This window comes from Lissotriton helveticus, chromosome 1_1 (assembly GCF_964261635.1).
Source record: "Lissotriton helveticus chromosome 1_1, aLisHel1.1, whole genome shotgun sequence".
Classification (NCBI taxonomy): domain Eukaryota; kingdom Metazoa; phylum Chordata; class Amphibia; order Caudata; family Salamandridae; genus Lissotriton; species Lissotriton helveticus.
In genome coordinates, this window is record NC_136057.1 from 96,314,996 (window position 1) to 96,337,737 (window position 22,742).

Below are 22,742 nucleotides of genomic sequence, written 5' to 3' on the forward strand. Positions count from 1 at the left end.
ACCAAGCAGGGGAGTCACTCCTTGACCCCAAGGGAGATTTCTTCAGTCCTCTAGTCTAGAGTAGAGCGTCGAAGTTCCAGGATTCAGTTGCAGAGTTTCGTCCAGGGATATCTAAAGTCCTGTTGCCAGGGGTTCCTTACTTATACGTAAGAAAGGGGTTGGACTAACTCTGGTGACCCACCTAAGGGAGGGTTTGGTAAGAGGGGTGGCTACACCCATTTCCTTTGTCCAGTTTCTTGCCAGAGCAGGGACTCATAGCCCCGTGCACTGGTTTGAACTGGACTATGCACAGGGACACCAAATATGCCCCCAGTGCAGACTTCAAAGCACTCCTGGAGTGCACCCACCCAGCCCTAATTCCCTAAGGCCTGTCTGGGAGGTGGTTACACCTCCCTGTGACAGGAAACCTATTATCCAGGCCTCCCCTGCCGGAATTTCGGTTAGCAGCAGGAGGCCAGACTCGTGTCTGTGGCTGCAGCATCCATTTTGTGATGCCAGGGCTCTTTAAACTGGTTATCGGGTAGACCGGTGTGTACATGTCTCTCCGGCTAAAAGGGTGGAATTCTACCCCCGCCGCCAGGACTGGCAGGGGGGTAGGATACCAAAGTGTTTGACACCAAACACAACATGTTTCCGTGCAGCCATCCCAAAGTTAGCATTTACAGCGAGGATATAATGCACTTAAGAGTATATGGTCAGGCTGCATCACAGAACAGCCCCAGAAAATAGGTTCCAAGGCTACAGAGGGGCTCTGCTCATACATATGCACCCTCTCACATGAAATCATGCACCCTGCCTTCAGGATTGATAAGGCCTGCCATAGGAGTGACTGATAGGTCTCTATGTGAAGTGATTTAAGGTAGATATAGGTAACCTATATCTCAGTACAGGGTGCATGCACCACCTTACCCAGGCTGCGCCACCAGTCCTGTGGTGTAATTTTAAAAGGCTTCCCAGGGGTGGCATAATGCATGCTGCAGCCCCTGGTAGGCCTCTGGGGTACCTATGCCCTTAGTACCTATTGTACCATATACTAGGGACTCACAAGGGTACCCCAGTAACCAAACTGGAGTGTACCTATTGTACATGGAATCCATTTTAGGGAGAAAGCAGATAGGCTGGGGTCCTGAATAGCAGGATCCCAGCCAAACTAAGTCGAAAACCAGCCAAACACCAGGAAAAAGTGGGGCCAACCATGCAGTCAGATGACACCTTCCTACAACAATGTTCAAGAGTGAGGGGCTCAAAAGTCACATTAAAATCCCCCGCGATCAGAATGTTTGAACCACAGGAGTGTAGATCTAATAAGTCGTCCAAAACCGCTAAAACGTCCGACTTCTTCCCCTTTGAGCCCCTGGCATAAACGTTAGAAATGTCCACAACCCCTTGATGGCTCCACTTCAACCTGATCGCACCGATATCATTACTCTGTGTTTCAAGGACCTCCATATTAAAACCGCCAGCTTGGCGCACCCAGATTACCAATCCCCCTGAGGGTCGACCCCTACCCACACATGTTGCAGGGGTATTGTCATTTAAGTAACCTAAGCAGTATAGGGGGTCTATTGCCCAGGTTTCAGAAAACAACAGACATCAAACTGATCAATAAACGCGAACCAATCAGGGGAGACGGTCTTCGTCTTCAATCCTGCTACATTCCAGGATAACATGGATGTCCCATTGGTAGCAGGTGAAGGTAGCCGCTGTCCACTTGTAACATCAATAAGTACATCATTTGGGCCCGATACTCCTACAGGTAAGGAGGGTGCTTCCCGAGAGGCAGTAGCCTCCCTTCCTGGATGAAGACAAGGAAGTTGAGTACCAGCTAAGGGTAAGAGAGGGGATTACTTAATCATACGGGGAGCAAAAAGACCATCTAGTTTGTTCTGGGTATTACAAAGCAGTCAATCATTAGCCTCACGAGAGGAAAAGCCTCCTAACCCAGGCAGTGTATATTCTAGTGTTTGGTGGCACGCACTGCTTGGTAAGAACCGCCTGAGTTGGATCGAGGAACCTTCTGGGGACAAGTACGATATTCCAGGGAAAGAAGATTTTCCGCAACATTGACCTCATTCAGTGTAAGCTCAATACAATCTAGTGATTGGGTTCGGGAGATAAGTCTGGAAGCCCTTGAGATGTCTTCGCGAATTACAGAGCTAATTACTCGGTCCTGGAGGGTGCTGAAACCACTATACATGGCATGGATGCGGGGGGCTAGCTTGCAAAAAAATGCCAACTTGGGAGCCTTACCTACAGTGGGTATCTCCCACTCTGGATAAACCACCTGATGAGATGTAGAGTCAGTGGGTACAGGGCGAGAGGGACAGGAAGGGTCCTTATTCAATAGCTGATTTACTAGGGAAGTAAGACACTCAAGCATGGTTCCCATATCCTCGACCTCTAGTCTGAGAGTATTAATGAGGCTAAGTATTTCTTGGGGAACATTGGTAGATCTACAATCTGGTTCTAGGATACATGTCTCGGGATGCTGTGTTTAATGAGGGGGTTGACACCTAGGCCCTGTTTCGGTGTCCTCCTCCAGCAACTCCACCAGTGGTAGAAACCTATTAGTGTACGGGATTTCCGGCCCTGTCTTCTGTAGGTCACTCCCAGATGACTTATTTGAGGATTGGCTATCACTTCCAGCATCTAGGTTTCCCTCAATGCCTATGTCTGGGTACCCTTTTTAGGTCAAGCCTAGAGCAGCGCATGCGCTGCTCTAGGAAAACGACCTTTTGGAAATGCTGTGGACTTTTCTCGCCCTTGTGCGTGAGAAAAGGCCTACCGCTTTCGGTCACGAGCGGCAGCGCGCAGTGTGCCATCTGTTTTGTGTCAGTTTTCACACCATCGCACGCGCACCACTCGCAATAGACTCGCAACAGCAATGTCTAGTAAGTGAGACCTAAAAAGGAAAGTGCCCCACTTCAAACATCTACAACTTTCACTTTTCTGTACTTTAAATCCATTAAAATTGTATATTTGAAGTGTAGGGATACATTGTAAGGGAGTATTTGGTTGATACCGATTTTTACTTTATTAGTGGTTTTTTATAGTGTACTAAATAAATAGCTGAACCTTTTGAAATGTAATTCACTTAAAGGGCAACCTGAGCCAGAGTCTCGTAAGAAAACAAACACAACAGGACAGTGTCTGAAGTGCTGATGTGGAAGAGGCTATCCGCAGCCTTCTGTGAATGGAAATGGGGCAGGACAGTGAGTCGGCGTTCATCCTCTGGTGACCAATCATTCTTTTACTAATTTGCCCTTATCACTTTGGCTGGTGGAGGGTGATTTTTGCTTGCCCTTTCCTCCTGTCCTGCTTGCTGGATTGACAAACTTGGAAGTGATTGTCCGGGCATCATTAGGCCATCAAGTATTTCGGAGCTTCTGCCTCTGATGTTGCCCATGAGCCAAGAGCATGGAATGAGATCATGCCCTGGTGGCAGCCAATGTGCTTCATTCCTTTCTCTTTTTAGCTAAAATTCTGGTGCCAGTCACATCCTTTGTTTTCTTCCTAGAGTTTGACTTACGGTGTTTCTTATTCACTATTTTCAAAGTCAGTAGAGTGTGACAGAAAAAGTAGCTTCAAGCACGCCTTCACCGCTTGTTTGATCATCAGAGTAATATGCACCATTATGTTCAGGGATATCTCATGTTGTTTCCTACTTAAATTAAAGTATCAAACAGTGATGGGCAAAGGGTAATAAATGTAGGAGTTATCTTACTGGATCACTCCCGGTTTTGGGACTGACGCTGTTGGTTTTTAAACTATCCACTGGTACCCTGTCAACCATTAACCAGTGGATGTGCGTTGACCTTTGAAACCATGTGCGCATGCGTTGCTCTAGGAAAACGACCTCTTGGAATCGCTCTGGAAGCGTGTGAAAAGGCCTACGGCTTGCGGTTACGAGCAGCGGCGCGCAGTGTGCCATCTGTTTTGTGTCAGATTTCACACGAGCGCGCGCACCACTCGCGGGACGCTGCAGCTTCTAAAAGTTCTGAGTTTGCTCCTGAAACTGATGCTCAAGGGGCAATCTTTCTTACCCTGGTTTCACCCTTTCTTCCACCCAGTTCCTTAAACCTGCTCTTCTGTGTTCCTTATAATGTTCTATTATCTCTTCCCATCTCTTGTCCTTTATTCGAACTAAGCCCCCCCTCTCTCTAGTTCTCACGTTTACTAATTAGACGCATTTGGTTTTAATTCACTGTAAATCGAGTCAAATGATTTGATTCAGTCACTGTGCCGCAGAAGGAGTCACACACCAGAGTTAGTATTCTGTAAGAACACAGTCAGTTCAGTAAATGAAATAAACCCAACAACACAGAGAATTGGTCACCCCATCCACCAGACGAGAGGCTGCGCACAATGCTCGCACAAGTGAAATGCACTCATTGTCTGACATATTTAGCACTGAACCTCCCTGATTGGCTTTGGTTCAATATTTATGTACATATGTGGTATCTGTAGAGCGCAAACCTACCCTAAAGGCAGCTGAGCACTATACACGGGCAAAGGTAAAGGAAAGTCCATGAGTGATCGGAGGGGTGTCTGGGTTCAGGGAACAGAACAGAAGTCTATTGTTATTGCATTGTGATGTAGTGTTATTTTTTAAGGTGACTTGTGTTCTGCACTATGCTTAACTCGAGCAGAATTAAGGGTGTTGTCCCCAGATCCTGGGTGCATGCATAGATGGAGTCCGCTTTGGGGTATCACGATAGATACCACATAATTATATGCTACATAATTACACTGCACTAAATGCAACATACACTCCAAATAATAGCACTTAGTGCTACATGATTACATGCCACATAATTACACGCCACATAATTACACTCTACTGAATAAAACATACACTCCACACAATACCACTCAGTGCCACATAATTATATGCTACATAATTACATTGCACTAAATGCAACATACACTCCAAATACCACTCAGTGCCACATAATTACACACCACATAATCACACTCTACTGAATGCAACATACACTCCACACAATACCACTCAGCGCCACATAATTATATGCTACATAATAACACTTCACTCAATGCAACATACACTCCAAATAATACCACTCAGTGCCACTTAATTACGCACAACATACTTACACTCCACTCAATGCAACATAAATACACTCCACATAATACCACACAGTGCCACATAATTATTTGATACATAATTACACTGCACTCAATGCAACATACACTCCAAATAATACCACTCGGTGCCACATAATTACTCTACTGAATAAAACATACACTCCCCATAATACCACTCAGTGCCACATAATTACAAGCCACATAATTACACTCTACTCTATGCAACATAAATACACTCCACATAATACCACTCAGTGCCATAATAACATGCCTCATATTTATACTCTACTCAATTCAACATTAATACACTCCACATAATACCACACAGTGCCACATACTTATATGCTACACATTAAATTGCACTCAGTGCAACATATGCTTCAAATAATACCACTCAGTGCCACATAATTACACACCACATAATTACACTACTGAATGCAACATGCCCTCCAAACAATACCACTCAGTGCCACATAATTATATGCTACATAATTACACTGCACTCAATGTAACATACACTCCAATTAATGCCACAAAATTACACTCCACTGAATACAACATACACTCCCCATAATACCACTCAGTGCCACATAATTACACGCCCATAATTACACTACTCAATGCAACATAAATACACTCCACATACCACTCAGTACCACATAATTACAATCCACATAATTGCACTCTACTCAATGCAACATAAATACGCTCCACATATTACCACTCAGTGCCACATAATTACACACCACATAATAACACTCTACTCAATGCAACATAAATACACTCCATATAATACCACTCAGTGCCACATAATTACACGACATAATAACACTCTACTCAATGCAACATAAATACACTCCAAATAATACCAGTCAGTGCCAGATAAGTACACGCCATATAATTGCACTGTACTCAATGCATCATAAATACACTCCACATAAATGCACTCTATACCACATACCACCAATCAACATAAATGCACTCCACACCATGACACAATTTTCCTAAGCATAATTTCACTCAACACCACAGTTCCAGGCCACACATTTAAACTCCACATTTCCAAAACACACTGCATAATTACACACCAAACAACATGTTTCAACACCACAATCCACAACGTACCTCCAATCCACACCATATATTGTCACCACCTGAGCACTAGTCATCATTCACCACCACCATTTTGTATCAGTGCATCACCTAATCATCACGTCAGTCTGCCCTGGAATCTGTTGATTCTCCCCTAGTGTCCGTCCGCTGCTCGTGTTCTAATTAAATTACTGTTTTCCAACCTGCACTCCCCCGTTATTTATGTCCTGCTTTCCCATAACAAAAAAATTATAGCAAACAAGCATGAGAACAGGCAGGAAAAAGTTGCCAGCCGTGCAAGTACAAAAAAAGTAGAAGACATTTTTTATGTTAAAATCTTTTTTATCAGGTTTTTCAGTTATATATAATGTTGTCTTCGTTTGTATAAACTTAACAAAAATGCTTAACACTTTTTATTTTAACTTGTCAACAAAATTCACAGCAGCCACAACACTGTACAACATAGCCAAAAGTTCTGGCTAAACACATAAGGTCCCAAAGGCGAGACCCATTGGCTATGACAACGCTTGTTTTAGTGGGTTATGAAACATAGCTGGAATAGCTAATTGGCGGGCCGTAGTAGGGTTGTTTAAACTAGCTGGTTGGGTAGAGCGTTGTGGGGATTTAGTATTTGCTACATGGGTGGTTGTATCTGTCACTAATATGTCCTCGCACTCGCTAATGCGGGTGTCTATCTTATCCAGTGCACAATTACTCCCTGCATGTTTCTGTATCTTCCTAGCCTTTTTCCCTTTACTATCCCTCCCGCCCCTCCCCCACTGCCCTCCATAGTTTTCCTTTTCCCCATGCTACCTCTATAGTGCAAGTTAAGTCTAATGCAACCTGTCTACACAATCAGCGATGAACAGGCCTCTTGGTCCCTTGGACAATGAGAACCCGCAGGCCACCTTTATACCGGCCCCACAAACCCCTCAGGAGAGAGAGCGTAATTATTTAGAATCAAAGAGAGTAGTTTGGTCAATGCTGGGAGATAACCGCGTTAACAGTACCTTGACTAGTCCATGACAGTTCTTGAATGTCCAGCGAATCTGAGTAGGCAAGATGCCTAATGCCAGTGGAAAGGGGGGTAGCCCTATCCTGCCTCTTCCTGGCAATGAGGACAAGGAGGGGTCAGCCCTTGGCCCGGGCTTTGCCCGCGTGTGTCCCGCGCTGCGGGGGGAGAGGCAGCGGTATAAGCGCGGTGACATCAAGGGATGCAAGGGCAGGCAGTCCTCACACTGAGGTTGAGCGCTTGGATGGGCTGATGGCGCTAGCGGCGTTTCCGACGTGGACCCTGGGACTCCTGTCCCACCAGGGTGCTGCGCAGATCTTGTGGTGTCCCTTGCTGGTGATAAGATAGTTTGCTCCCCTAGTGCCTGGCCGGTGTTATTGCATTGTTTGCATCAGATTCTCCTAGTTCCTGGCCTGTGTTATTACATTGTTTGCGTCGGATTCTCCTAATGCCTGGCCTGTGATATTGCATTGTTTGCGTTACGTTTTCCTAGTGCCCGGCCTGTGTTATTGCATTGTTTGCCTCAGATTCACCTAGTGCCTGGCTTGTGTTACTGCATTGTTTGCATCAGAATCTCCTAGTGCCTGGCCTGTGTTATTATATTGTTTGCAGTGCTATAAACAACAAGGGAACCCGTCTAGGTAGTTTGAGGACCTCGGGTAGTTAATGATTATTCAAGAAGACAAAGGTCCTAAACTCATACGAATATGGTTAAGAGTAATAAGCAGAGACTTAGATAAGAACTATGTTTTCTATCCAATGTCCAGCCGGACAGAGGAATTTTTATTTTGAAGATGAATTAAGGAATCAAGTAATGAAAGGGAACACAAATCACAAACTGGGCACAAGCCTGTACCAAGTATGGAAGGGGTGAAGACAGTACATGGGGAAAATGACAGGCAAACAGAGTGGAGTGAAAGGATGCTTACAAAACAATGCAACTCAGTGGAGAAGTGTGGCTCACTGGTTAGAGGAGGCAAGCCTGGAAGCAGAGGTCAGCCCGGGACCAGGGTTCAATTCCCGGCTCGGCCTTGAGTCCTAAAATGCCCATGGACTCGACAATTCTCGCTCCGGTGCCTACTCGATTCACGGCTTCACACTCTGCGACTCTGGGCAATAGCTTGCTTAATCTCCACAACGGCCCCTCGCGGCGGGATGCCTGGCTTTCACCTTGCGGATACCCTGCCGGGGTTATCTCACATGGGAATACCAGGATGGGTTCCCTAAGCAAGCGCTTAGAAACCGCTCGGTGATTTGCGCTATATAAATTCCTGTACATTTACATTTACATTTACATTTGTGTAAGCTAAACCTAACAGTAACTGCAATAATTAATACAAGATAGAAAATGCAGTACTGTTAAAACAGTCGACGTGACGTTTCGATCCCTATCTCCAATTATATACTGGGATCATCTTCAGGACTATATACATTACTATTGCCTGAGTTTTAGGCCTGCGGGAATAAACAGGAAAATTGGAAGGAAGGGGGGGGGGAAAGAGACCATTATAACTCACGAACATTTCAAATTTTTCATGCAGCATGTCTCGCATTTTAGAGCATTTTAAAACGTTTTAAATTAGGTGACTTGGTGCTCTGGAACCGCCGTTACCAGTGACATATTATCAAACAGTCAAAATTGCAAGGTGCCGTCAGGTGACTGGTCGCTGGGCAGTGAGCTTGGGCCGTGAGCCGAGTGACTCTTGGAATGAGAGTTGGCGTGACTGTGCTCTTTTTTTATAATATGTGAAGTGCCTATGTGGACAATTGGCGTGTATATAAGTTTATAACCGAACTGGCGGGTGACTATAGTGCCGTGTATGGAATTTATCGTGACAAGGGAGGGGAGAGGTGCTGACCTTCTTTTTAAGGAAGGTGCTGTCCATCGGCATCAGTTACGAAGCCTCATGGAAGAACGGATGTACCTAAGGGTGGAAGGAATTTGATTAAGGCAGGTCGACAGAAAAATGGCGAAGAGGTGAGGTAAACCGAAGGGTTAAGTTTACCTGAAGGGGTACATCAAAAGCCTACGAGGCTTCTTTTGAAGGGCAAACTTGCGCGGCAGGACGTCAGTTGAGCGTTCCGGTCGTGTTTAAATAGACCTGCTGGAAGGGACAAGCTTTTAGTGGGGAGTAACCGTTATACTTAAATTACGGAAGGGCCAGCTCGAGTAATAATGTACCTGTAAACTTTACAGAGTGCCCCGTGAACGTGGAAATTGGTAGCCAGGGTGGCGGGATGCACGGCTCGGCTGCTAATTAAAGCAGTCCGGGTGGTTGTTGGTCCTGTGTAGACATGGGAACAGAGGTCAGAGCCATAAGAAGCAGCCTGGTTTCTTCCCAAGTCAGTGGAGCTTGCCTTACCTCAATGGGACATCAGCGACGGGCTGCAAGGAGTACCGTCCGGTATAGCAGGATAGCTGGTAGCAAGTGGCTCTCTGAGAGGCAGCATTTAGGCCATGTGTTTGGGAATAGTAAACACAGAAGAGGGACTAGCGCCAGGAAGTGGGCGGTCACCAAAACTGTTCCTACAAACTTTATGGAACTACAGACTGAGCTCATGAGATTCTTTAGGCGCATACGCCTTTAGGCTTTCTTTCAGCTACATCCCACACCAGAAAAAATCACTAACACCCCCTTTCGCCCACCCTCGACCTTCCTGCCTTCGGCTGGAATGTTTCCAACAGAAATTCTAACCTTTGAGAAAGTAATTCTGAAAGAACTTTCTAATCTTCAGAATATGAAAAAATTCATCCCATATAACATTTCGCTAAAAGAGTAACAGGCAATTGAGAAACTAAAGGCAAGCTCCACTGACTTGGGAAGAAACCAGGCTGCTTCTTATAGCTCTGACCCCTGTTCCCATTTCTACACAGGACCAACAACCACCCGGACTGCTTTAATTAGCAGCCGAGCCGTGCAGCCCGCCACCCTGGCTACCAATTTCCACGTTCACCGGGCACTCTGTAAAGTTTACAGGTACATTATTACTCGAGCTGGCCCTTCCGTAATTTAAGTATAACGGTTACTCCCCACTAAAAGCTTGTCCCTTCCCGCAGGTCTATTTAAACACGACAGGAACGCTCAACTGCCGTCCTGCCGTGCAAGTTTGCCCTTCAAAAGAAACATCGTAGGCTTTTGATGTACCCCTTCAGGTAAACTTAACCCTTCGGTTTACCTCACCTCTTCGCCATTTTTCTGTCGACCTGCCTTAATCAAATTCCTTCCACCCTTAGGTACATCCGTTCTTCCATGAGGCTTCGTAACTGATGCCGATGGACCGCACCTTCCTTAAAAAGAAGGTCAGCACCTCTCCCCTCCCTTGTCACGATAAATTCCATACACAGCACTATAATCACCCGCCAGTTCGGTTATAAACTTATATACACGCCAATTGTCCACATAGGCACTTCACATATTATAAAAAAAGAGCACAGTCACGCCAACTCTCATTCCAGGAGTCACTCAGCTCACGGCCCAAGCTCACTGCCCAGCGACCAGTCACCTGACGGCACCTTGCAATTTTGACTGTTTGATAATATGTCACTGGTAACGGCGGTTCCAGAGCACCAAGTCACCTAATTTAAAACGTTTTAAAATGCTCTAAAATGCGAGACATGCGGCATGAAAAATTTGAAATGTTCGTGAGTTATAATGGTCTCTTTTTTCCCCCCCTTCCTTCCAATTTTCCTGTTTATTCCCGCAGGCCTAAAACTCAGGCAATGGTAATGTATATAGTCCTGAAGATGATCCCAGTATATAATTGGAGATAGGGATCGAAACGTCACGTCGACTGTTTTAACAGTACTGCATTTTCTATCTTGTATTAATTATTGCAGTTACTGTTAGGTTTAGCTTACACAAGAGTTGCATTGTTTTGTAAGCATCCTTTCACTCCACTCTGTTTGCCTGTCATTTTCCCCATGTACTGTCTTCACCCCTTCCATACTTGGTACAGGCTTGTGCCCAGTTTGTGATTTGTGTTCCCTTTCATTACTTGATTCCTTAATTCATCTTCAAAATAAAAATTCCTCTGTCCGGCTGGACATTGGATAGAAAACATAGTTCTTATCTAAGTCTATGCTTATTACTCTTAACCATATTCGTATGAGTTTAGGACCTTTGTCTTCTTGAATAATTATATTGTTTGCATCAGATTCTCCTTGTGCCTGGCCTGTGGTATTACATTGTTTGCGTCGGATTCTCCTAATGCCTGTCCTGTGATATTGCATTGTTTGAGTCCCGTTTTCCTAGTACCTGGCCTGTGTTATTGCACTGATTGTGTCATATTCTTCCAATGCCTGGCCTGTGTTATTGCATTGTTCGCATCATGTTTTTCTAGTACCTGGTCTGTGTTATTGCACTGTATGCGCGGCTTTTGGTATGTTATTATTTCAATAGTTGCAGCTTTTCTAACAAACATGGTACCTTTTATCCCAATCAAGTGCATCTCACTGCAAGGACACTGCACTCTTCCTGCAGTAACAATCTACTTCCTATTTATGTGGCAACAGACAGCACAACATGTCTGCCAGAGATGTTGTAAGGTCAGAAACAGTACATAGGTAAGTAGGTATGATGCAAAACAAACTGTTGAGTAAGATTTTAAACGAAGAAGCTGCTGTGATAGACGGCAAAAAATTCATGTCAAAACATCAGCATTAGGACAATGGTACATGGAACAATAATGGTAGATATATTTACACTTCTGTGCAGTGCGTGTCACATAATGTTCTTTTCTTGCACTCTCATGAAATGGTTTTGCAAGGCAAATCTGAGCTCACTGAGTATGGAGCTTCCACGGATCTCAGAGATGGGCCGTTCCAAGGACGGTAACAGAGAAGGTTGAAAGATCTGAGTCTTGATCCTGGCAGATGGACTGGTGATCCCTGAGGGGGTGTAGTTAGTCTTTGTGATGCCACGGCTGTCCAGGGGGTGTAAGAACATGTCAGCAATTTGTGGAGGGCCCTCTTTTGCGTGAGAACCACCCAGCTTCATGCAATACAGACTTGAGGGTTTGTGTCTGCGCAGGATGAGTTACATTCTGATATTAAAATGTAGGACCTTGTCCAAAGGCGATAGATGTTACCAAGAATTAACATCTTCAGTTACGACAGATAGCGAAAGTACATGTACCTCGAGGAGCTTGAAAAGCTTTCTGCACTCTGCTGGTGCAGGCAGGATGTTTATTCTCTAGTTGGCATTTGCCAAGGCATGTTCAGATACAGTGGTTGAATTAAACCTTGCAGCAGCACTTGTAGCGTGAACTCTTGGAGTCTTGTAGTATGTGTTAGATGCAGTAGAACTGTCTTAATGTTCTACGGAGCTCAGAAAATCCAGACTCTCCTTCATCTCAGAGCTCGAGCTCTGTGGCTTGACCAGTTGAACTCCAATAAAGAAGATGACCTAGACCAGTTTTACCTCTACTGACCTTTGAACTAATCATCGAGGAAAGAAGCCCTTGTCTGGAAGGAAGATCTGCACAAGGCACAGCTGACAGAAGCACTGCCTGGAAGGAAGATCCGCACAAGGCGCAGCTGACAGAAGTCCTGCCTAGAAAGGAAGATCTGCACAAGGCACGGCTGACAGAAGTTCTGCCTGGCTGTGACCTCAAAGCAGTGAGAGACCCACAAACCACAAGATCCTTCAAGCCCAGCTAGTCACACTGGACACCATGTACACCAAATGCCTGATTTAGATTTCAGCGGATGCTTTATTCCATCACAAATGTGACAGGTATCCTGCCCACCCCATTAATAATGCATTATATCCTCTGGCCATTATAATAAGGCAGACAGGATATGTGTCACGTTTTGATTAGGCCTTTGTGTAGTTCGCAGAGTTTTACTCCGCGGAACTCCTCGAAGCGCCAGGAAAACTCTGCTGTACTCCGCTGACTTCCGCTAGTGGCAGAGTTTGTTAAGCTGCGCTGCTCTCACTGATATTTAGTGCCAGGAGTTTGTCCCGCACTGTAAAATCAGCACAAACAGCACTTCCCTTCGTGCCAGAGGGCGCTGCTGCCTCTGCCTCTCTAATTAACATTCTAATTGAGTGGCAGCTTCATCAACGAGAATGACAGAGTTCTACCCTCGAGTGGTCGCGACCTGCCGTGACCTCCCGCAATGAGAACTATTACCAGCAGGAAGTCTAGCGCGTTATATTTTCCCACAAGCGCTCGTCACCTTACCGTTGGCGAACCACTTGAGAAAAAAACTCAGTTCTGCATCATGAGCTACGCCGGCAGAGAGGAATTCTTCACCAACTCCTAGTTTTGAGGCAATAATCTGTTGGAAAAACTCTAAACTAGGCCCTAAGTCGGCAATAAGTGGTGTAGAAGAAGTGAGATCCATGGCCTTGTGACTATCAGGCCGTTATCTGACTTCTTATGAACCCCACAGAGTGAGTGTGCAGTCAGAGGGCAGTAGGGGGGTCGCAGGACAAGAAATTAGTAAACTTGAATATGAGAAATATGGAAAGGTAGAAATGCCGCATCACCTGTGGATAACTGACACCTCCTCCCGCTCTGCCAAATGCCGATCCAGTCACAAATTGGCATCCTGAACTCCAATCGGACAACATCATGCCAGATGCCATGTAATGGTGGAAAAGGGGGAAAAAAGAGTAATATGCACACATCTGATGCGGGGATATGTCAGGTAAATGAGTGGTTGTGATGGATTATCTATAAGTACTAAATGACTGATATCGTTGAATATTAAATTATATGAATCAATGTTTGTTTGCCTTATCTGCACTTACAATGTAAAGTGCGGGCCTTACAGTAAACCCCTCGCTCTGTTTTACACAAAACCCCCCAAAGGAGCTGCATCTTACAGAACTTTAGAAAAAACGAACGACTAGCTTTTTAAAGTTGTCTTTCCGGGTCAGAACCGGGTGCTGTAAGCTGCACTAGTTTCAGGGAGATGGGCCGATGTTATGGTGATAGGAAACCCCTCTAACCACAATAATGTTCCAGTCTTCCAGGTTAGACGAAACCAAAAATGCTTGAACCAATGGAGCTGTTGAAAGTGTCAAAGGTGACCTATGAACAGCAAGGTAAAGACAGGAGTTGGTATTTGAGATGATCTTAAGTGAATAGGAAAGAAATGAGAAGTGTGTGAATGGAGTTACTTTCGTTGTATACTTCGTAAAGAGTTACTGGAAATTTTGCAGCCCAGCCTGGCCCATCTCTTTTTCTAAACTCTATTGTTGTTTGAATTAAATCTTGACCGTATGCATCTATCTTAAGCAAAACCTTAAACACTTGGGAGCTTTGCTAAGTTACTCAGTGAACACTGTTAAATCACCTAGTTTTCAGACATTAATAAGATGTCACCTGATCACCAGAACTTTTAGTGAAATATCTGTGTATGATGAAATATTCCCTACTAAGTTTCAAAGGCAGTAAAGAAGAAGGGGGCGATTTAATAAGATTTTGCGTACTGTGTTTGCGTCACAAAAGTGGAACAAAAGAGTGCAAAATCTTTTTTTCCTAATTTCTTTCCAGCAAATAACGTAAGATTAATGTGAAGCCGCGCATAGCACTGCGTCGCATTACTTTGCACCTTGGAGCCTGCCAATGGTGGGGCATGGGCGTTCCCGTGCAACCACCCATTGTTTCTCACGCTAAACTCAATTTACCAAATACAGTAGATTGGGTTTAGCGTGAAAAAACTGCACGCTTTTAAACTAGGCGCTTGGAAGGAGAAATGCTTTTATTTCTCCTTCCTTTTCTGACTTTGCATGCGTGCTGCACTGTGTAACAATCATACAAAGTTGGAAAAGGTTTCCCTCATGTCTAGGCATAGTAATTTGTACAGGAAGGGTGTACTTCCTGTACAAAACCTATGCTGGACTCACACACACACGCTAGCGCTCTGGTGCTAAGGTATGTGCATGGCACAGGGCTGCTGTAATCAGTGCCAGCGCAAGGGGAAGGGGAGGAGAGAGCCTTATCTTTGAAAATATGGTGCTCTCCTACTCCCTCCCTGTCACGCAGTGCAGCCTCTGGGGTGGGAGGGACTGCGCTGCATTGCGTGGAGATTTGGTCAATCTCCCTCAAAATGTCTTTTACAACCAGTTAAACACATTGAATTCTCATTCCATTTTGTTTCAATTTAGTAATTTTAAATATCTTTACATCCAATAGAAAACAAGCCTTGAATGTATGAATTGACCATCAATAATGAAGCGAATGCTGTAAATCTTCAATAATAGCAGAAATATTGAGCTACAATATTCAGGAAAACATCAGCGCAGTCGGCGACAGAGGAACCTGCACACAAACTGACAGATCCCGGATGAAGCATCAAGGGCAGTTCAGTGATTGTAAGAGGCTGAGCTGTGCACCTCCACGCCACAAGACGAAGAAATGACCTTAGGAAAATTAAGGCAACAACAATAACAAACCACCTCCTGTATAAACAAGTGTCAAATACTAACTTTGATAAATGTATCGGTATGATGTGATTATCGCAGTGCTCTATTTTCTAAAAGGAAGACAAGCCATCATTCCGTGCTCTAGGTGAATTGTAAACTCTTTCTGGCCAAACCACAGTAACAAGCGGAAAGCACAACAGAGCGGAGCCAGACAACTGACGGGTAATGGAAAGAGGAGCTCTTCTATCTACAATACAACAGACTGTCCAAATTTGAACCGGCCAGAAGGAAGATACATCTTTACCTGCAAGCGTGCACAGCTATAATCCAATCTAAAGGCACAATCCCCTACAAAGACACATTCTACGTATTAGGAGTGTGGCAAATATTTGGTGGCTATTGTATTTTATTGTTAAAACAGAAATCAAACGTACAAAATACTGCGCACATATAAAGTGTGTGAGAAACACACAAGTGCTTTAACAGCCATGTTGGCCCATCAGGAAATACAGTCAAGGGATGTAGATAAATATATACCTGACCCACAGAGACTAACCAACAAAGAAGAATCATACACATGCAGCAAGAGCTTTAGTTTGTCATCACTACTCAAGCTTCATCAGCACACGTACACAGGACAAAAACCATTCAAGTGCAGTGAATGTGTAAAGTGCTTTAGTCAGTTATCACACCTTCAAAGCCATAATCAAACACACACAGGAGAAAAGCCATTTAAATGCAGTGAATGTGTGAAGAGCTTTAGTCGATTATCAAAGCTACAAAGTCATCAGCGAACACACACGGGGGAAAAACCCTATCATTGTAGTGAATGTGACCGTAGTTTTAGTTACTCTTCAGCATTAAGGATTCATCTGCGAACGCACACAGGAGATAAACCATTCAAGTGCAGTGAATGTGTCAAGAGCTTTAGTTGTTTATCAAACCTCCAAAGACATCAGCAAACACACACAAGGGAAAAACCATTCAAGTGCAGTGAATGTGCAAAGTGTTTTACTTTCTTGTCACACCTACAAAGCCATCTGTGGAACCACATAGGAGAAAAAAAATTCAAGTGCAGTGAATGTGCAAAGTGCTTCAGTAAGTCATCACACCTACAAAATCATCTGCGAACACACACAGGAGAAAAGCCATTTAAATGCAGTGAATGTGGGAAGAGCTTTAGTCGATTAGATCACCTACAAAGACATCAGCGAATACACTCGAAGGAAAAACCATACCAGTGCAGTGAATGTGGGAAGAGCTGTAATCGATTAGAAGATCTACAAACCCATCAGCAAACACACACAGGGGAAAACCCATACCATTGCAATCAATGTCAAACGATTTTTAGTCGTTACTCAACATTAAGGATTCATCAGCGAACACACACAGGAGAAAAACCATTCAAGTGCAGTGAATGTGCAAAGTGCTTTAGTCGGTTATCAGACCTAAAAAGTCATCAGCGAACACACAAGGGGGAAAAACCCTATCATTGTAGTGAATGTGACAGTAGTTTTCGCAGCTCTTCAGCATTAAGGTGTCATGAGCGAACTCACACAGGAGAAAAACCATTCAAGTGCAATGAATGTCTAAAGAGCTTTAGTCAATTATCAGTGCTACAAAGTCATCTGCGAACACACACAGGGGAAAAACCATTCAACTGCAGTGAATGTGGGAAGAGCTTTCGTCACTTATCAAACCTCCAAACACATCAGCGAACACACACAGTGGAAAAACCCTATCATTGTAGTGAATGTGACAGTAGTTTTCGCAGCTCTTCAGCATTAAGGATTCATCAGCAAACTCACACAGGAGAAAAACCATTCAAGTGCAATGAATGTGTCAAGAGCTTTAGTCAATTATCACACCTACAAAGACATCAGCAATCACACACAGGGGAAACACCATTCAACTGCAGTGAATGTGGGAAGAGCTTTCGTCACTTATCAAACCTCCAAACACATCAGCGAACACACACAGGGGAAAAACCCTATCATTGTAGTGAATGTGACAGTAGTTTTCGCAGCTCTTCAGCATTAAGGTATCATCAGCGAACTCACACAGGAGAACAACCATTCAAGTGCAATGAATGTCTAAAGAGCTTTAGTCAATTATCAGTGCTACAAAGACATCTGCGAACACACACAGGGGAAAAACCATACAACTGCAGTGAATGTGGGAAGAGCTTTAGTCACTTATCAAACCTCCAAACACATCAGCGAACACACACAGGGGAAAAACCCTTTAATTGTAGTGAATGTAACAGTAGTTTTCGCGTCTCTTCAGCATTAAGGATTCATCAGCGAACTCACACAGGAGAAAAACCATTCAAGTGCAGTGAATGTCTGAAGAGCTTTAGTCAATTATCAGTGCTACAAATACATCAGCAATCACACACAGGGGAAAAACCATTCAACTGCAGTGAATGTGTGAAGAGCTTTAGTCACTTATCAAACCTCCAAACACATCAGCGAACACACACAGGGGAGAAACCCTATCATTGTAGTGAATGTGACAGTAGTTTTCGCAGCTCTTCAGCATTAAGGTATCATCAGCGAACTCACACAGGAGAAAAACCATTCAAGTGCAGTGAATGTGGGAAGAGCTTTAGGCAATTATCAGTGCTACAAAGACATCTGCGAACACACACAGGGGAAAAACCATTCAACTGCATTGAATGTGGGAAGAGCTTTAGTCACTTATCAAACCTCCAAACACATCAGCGAACACACACCGGGGAAAAACCCTATCATTGTAGTGAATGTAACAGTAGTTTTCGCGGCTCTTCAGCATTAAGGATTCATCAGCGAACTCACACAGGAGAAAAAACATTCAAGTGCTGTGAATGTGCAAAGTGCTTTAGTCAGTTATCACACCTTCAAAGTCATCAGCGAACACACACGGGGGAAAAACTATTCAGCGGCAGTGAATGCGGGAAGAGCTTTAGTCACTTATCAAACCTCCAAACACATCAGCAAACACAGAGACTCCGGAAAGAACTTGAGAACATCAAAAATAATACTGACCCATCTGAGGACATAGAAAAGAGCAGAACAGTGCAGTTATTGTGAGGGGAATGAATTACGGAAAAAGATTCAATTCAAATTACGTGGGACATTGAAATGCCAGGTGATAGAAGACCGGACTAGCAGTAAAGAAGGAAAACAGATAACAGTATTTACAGAATTATAAATCTTTTGTTTTCAGTGATTGTTCACTTCCGTACACATAGCAAAGCAGCATGATGTACCAGGATACACAGTCGGAGGCTAGCACAATGTGGACTAAAAGAAAAGAAAAATTGTTGATTTTTATTTGGTGAAGAAGAGATACAAAGAAAAACATTCAATCGCACCTGACCACACCATCTGTAAAAGCAACACTGAACAATACTGGGACTAACAACGATATTTTCAGCTAACTTGTCAGATTAGTGATAAAACCTATAAGCCAAACACACCCAGAGTGGACATGCTGTCAGGGCTCTGGAGATGGGAAACTTCATTGGTAAAATGTAGATATTACTATTAACAAATGCCACTGCAGTATATGTGATGTACTAAAGTGAAGCACAGGTGTTCAAGAAATAACCTGTTTTGAGATATAAAAGAGCATATACCTTGTTTGTAAGTAATGTTTTGCTGCATCTTTTACACTCTGTTATCGGTTGATGGATCAGCTCGTGCCTCGGGCCTTATAACTAAGTGTGACCCGTGGCTCCTCTCCGACATGGCTCACCCTATTCATTTTGTGACTTGCCAAACTCTACTTTTTACCAGAATTGAGCCATTGTAAGCCTTCGACTCTGTTTGAAGAATGTGGTGAAACAGCGAAATCCCACATCAAAAGTATATATGTGACTGGACAATCAGTTGCAGTCCCAGCAACTCGTCTTCCACACTTGATTGTCCCTTGTCCTCCAATGTTCTAAAGGATTTGTCGTATGAATGCCAGAAGTGGCAGTGACATTCATGAAGCTAACGCTAACAGGAGTGTGTGAAAGATAGAGAGGGTGAGAGACAAAGAGAGCGAGAGAGACAAAGAAAGGGGCGAGAAATGGAAAGAGGGGGAACTGCACGTTATTTGTACTCACCTAAAAATAGAAGCAGCCAAATACATGTCAATGTGTGACATCACCAGAGAAATGGACTGAACACCTGTGAATTTATATGTTTATTTTTAATACCTATAGACCCATGTCATGCCAATAAACAGCGCACAAGTAAGGAAAATAGTGAAGGAGCCCATTATCATATTCAAATCACAGTGACGTCACATGTAGTGACAGCACAAGAAGTGATGTCAGGCCCTTATACTAATTTTCACGTGAAAGGTTGACGACCTGTTTTAAAAACACAAAACAAGAAACATAAAATAATGTAAAAATAAGTTTTTGGTTTCAGTTTTTATACATCATGTATTTTTCCCACTATTAGTTTGTAACTAAACTCGGAAATGACTGAAAGTGTAAATATTTTTAAACAGAAATGTGAAACTTGGAAATTACATTTTTAAACAGTTTTCAGAGTATAAATAAAATGTGCTTTTAATTTGCGTTTATTTCCTGACGTTATTCTTTATCCAGCCCCTAAGCCCCAATGTGTTTCACATTTACAGTGTATTAATCAAAAGAAGGGCTAATTTTGTCAAGTTCTCTGTTCCTCTCTTGCACCACTCACACAAACACTCAGAGGCCTGTGTCTGCAGAGCTGGGGCACAAAGTAACAATTATCAGTCGCAGGCTAAGGAGCTAGATGGAACTGAGTCAAGTTTCTAGATAATAGTGGGGGGACCCCTTCAAACTGTGGCTACCCCTGACTTGTGCCGTGCTGATAAAGCAATAGTGAATTTGACTAATTTATGTTGAATTGAAATGAGAGAAAGAGAAGAAGAGAGCGAGGTGCAGGATATATTAAAGAAAATGAAAAAAGAGACACAAGACTTTACCCTTTTCTGTGTACAAGCTGTGCTGTGCGTTGTGAACAGGTTGTCACCCCCTTTGTATGTAAATGAGCTTCTGTGACCAGACACCCCAGGCTCCCATCTCTTCTAGCGCAGATGATAATGTGAGCCCTGTAAGGTAATCATAAACTAGGGCTATATTGAGAAATAATCGGCTTCCAGGTCTCACAGCTGTGGATATGTAGTTCTTTTATTAGTTTTTCAAAATTTACTTTAGTTTGCAGCAATTCTCAAGGTTACTTTTTCTCAGTATATCGCTTTATCGCTCTTTGCGCTTCATCAGTTAAACGTGAGGTTTGATGTAGGATTTATTGTCAGTTTCTCTAGACCATGTCCCAATCCCTTTGTCCTCGATTTGTCAGCATGTGTTTTGTCCACACACTGGTCTAGGATGGGCCTTCTCAAGGTTGAAAGCGCGGTAATAGGAATAATAAATCAGACATATTTGAAATTGTATGTAAACAAATGTGTGCCTTTCAGTTATCAGGCACCCCCAGACACATCTACACATGTAATTGAGCACCAGACTAAAGTGACTCCTCCCTATATCTAAGGGGGGAGAAGTTGTGACGTCCTGTGTCATGATATTCTGGAATGTGGGGATGGTTGCTAGGCCGTGAGCTGGAATAGAGACATTTGTCCGTTGGTCTTAGCTTGATGATGGATGGAGTCTCTGCATCTGTGATACTTAAATAAACCTTTCTTGACCCCCACCGTATGATCTACTCTGATTTCTGGAGGGACACACTTCCACAGATGACCATGTTAAATCTAGCTTCGCACAACCCACTGAGCATTCCTGCAGGTGTGGTACTTGATAGCAAAGGTTTATTGTCAGCGTTATTTACAGCAGATAATAAAACAATTACAATTCTTATTGATTTAAAACGACTTAAGCACGTTTCATACAAATACTACACTTTGCGCATAATCCATGATCTGACATAAAATGCTAGTGCAAATAGATGAAGTATATCACTTTTAAAACCAATCAATTTGATAGAGCGGTCATTAGATCTTACAAAGCGTACCAGCTAACAAGCACGTACATAGGTGCAGATACCGGCATCTCCGTCTGCTTGTTGCCTACTCAGAGCAAGTAAACCCCTAGCCAGCCTGACAGCTGTCTCATAAACATCAGAAATAAAAGAAGAGCACAAGCCTGCTGCGCAGACGTTACCTAGTGTGTTAAAAAAACAAGGATTGTCCAAATAGTTTGTTTTGCTGACAGCTGGGTGGAAATTAAACCCTCAGATATGGGCCAATAGACGGCCAACATCTAAGCGAGCATTTTATAAAGTGCAGGTACAAGTAGAAATGTGCAAAAATACCTCTCGATGCTCTGTCCAGTCCATACGGTTCTCCAGTGCCTTTCATGCCGGAGTCGAGCTACGCCCCAGTTTATGAGGGCAAATATGTCAAAGGACGAGCACAGCCCCCAGAGATAAACGGAAAATTTCAAAACCATCACTACAGTTGGTTTATGGTTTGAACCCACTTCCTTCGCTCCTGTCTATGGCAGGTCTGCATATACGAAGCAACTGCCTGGCAAATCTCCATACAATCAGTTCTATAACATAAGAAAAGTGCTACACTGCAGCATCTCAGATTACGTGTTAGAAAAAGTGGACGTAGGTAGTACCTACGGATTTTATGCAACATATCACACAGCAGCATAAAATGCCTAAATGACTCAGGGCCCCCTTATGTACAGGGACATGTGTCAGCTCCGCCTCCAGGGGCTTTACCCATGATTTAGTTAAGGTCCCCACCTGAAGAGTTCCTAATCTGAACATGAGATATAAAGCCATTTTCTCAGCAGGGAACAAACAGCAAGTCCATGAACTGCTCCAGGCGCAGTTCACATTTTACTTTCTGGTAATTAGTCGGAAGGATGCCTTTCCTGGCTTCTTGCTTGCTCCACATGAATGCCCAATATTTCTATTTAACCAGTTCTAGTGTTGCCTTATTCATCAGTTCTATTTCTCTACTCAAATAGTGTATGTTAGAATGTTCTCAGCGTGCTTGAACCGGGGTAAACTATTGTAATCCTGCATCGTCCCAGTTCCTGCGAGACCATTCTATATGATGCAAAGGATAGATTTGACCACACTCGCATCCATTATCTTACAGGTTGAGATCCTCCAGTGAACCCCAGCACAGCTCTTAATACTGTCATTGGGGTTCCAGGA

The 22,742-nt window shown here is 43.6% G+C and overlaps 1 protein-coding gene across 1 annotated transcript in view; it reads left to right on the forward strand.

Moving 5' to 3' along the window:
• LOC144758988 (uncharacterized) overlaps positions 1-22,742 on the forward strand; it is a 100,654-nt gene that overhangs the window by 56,595 nt on the left and 21,317 nt on the right. The window contains exons 4-6 of the mRNA XM_078646461.1: positions 16,010-17,026; positions 17,111-17,477; positions 17,760-18,267. Coding sequence (XP_078502587.1) covers positions 16,010-17,026; positions 17,111-17,477; positions 17,760-18,267 — 1,892 coding nt within the window. The remainder of the gene's footprint in view (positions 1-16,009; positions 17,027-17,110; positions 17,478-17,759; positions 18,268-22,742) is intronic.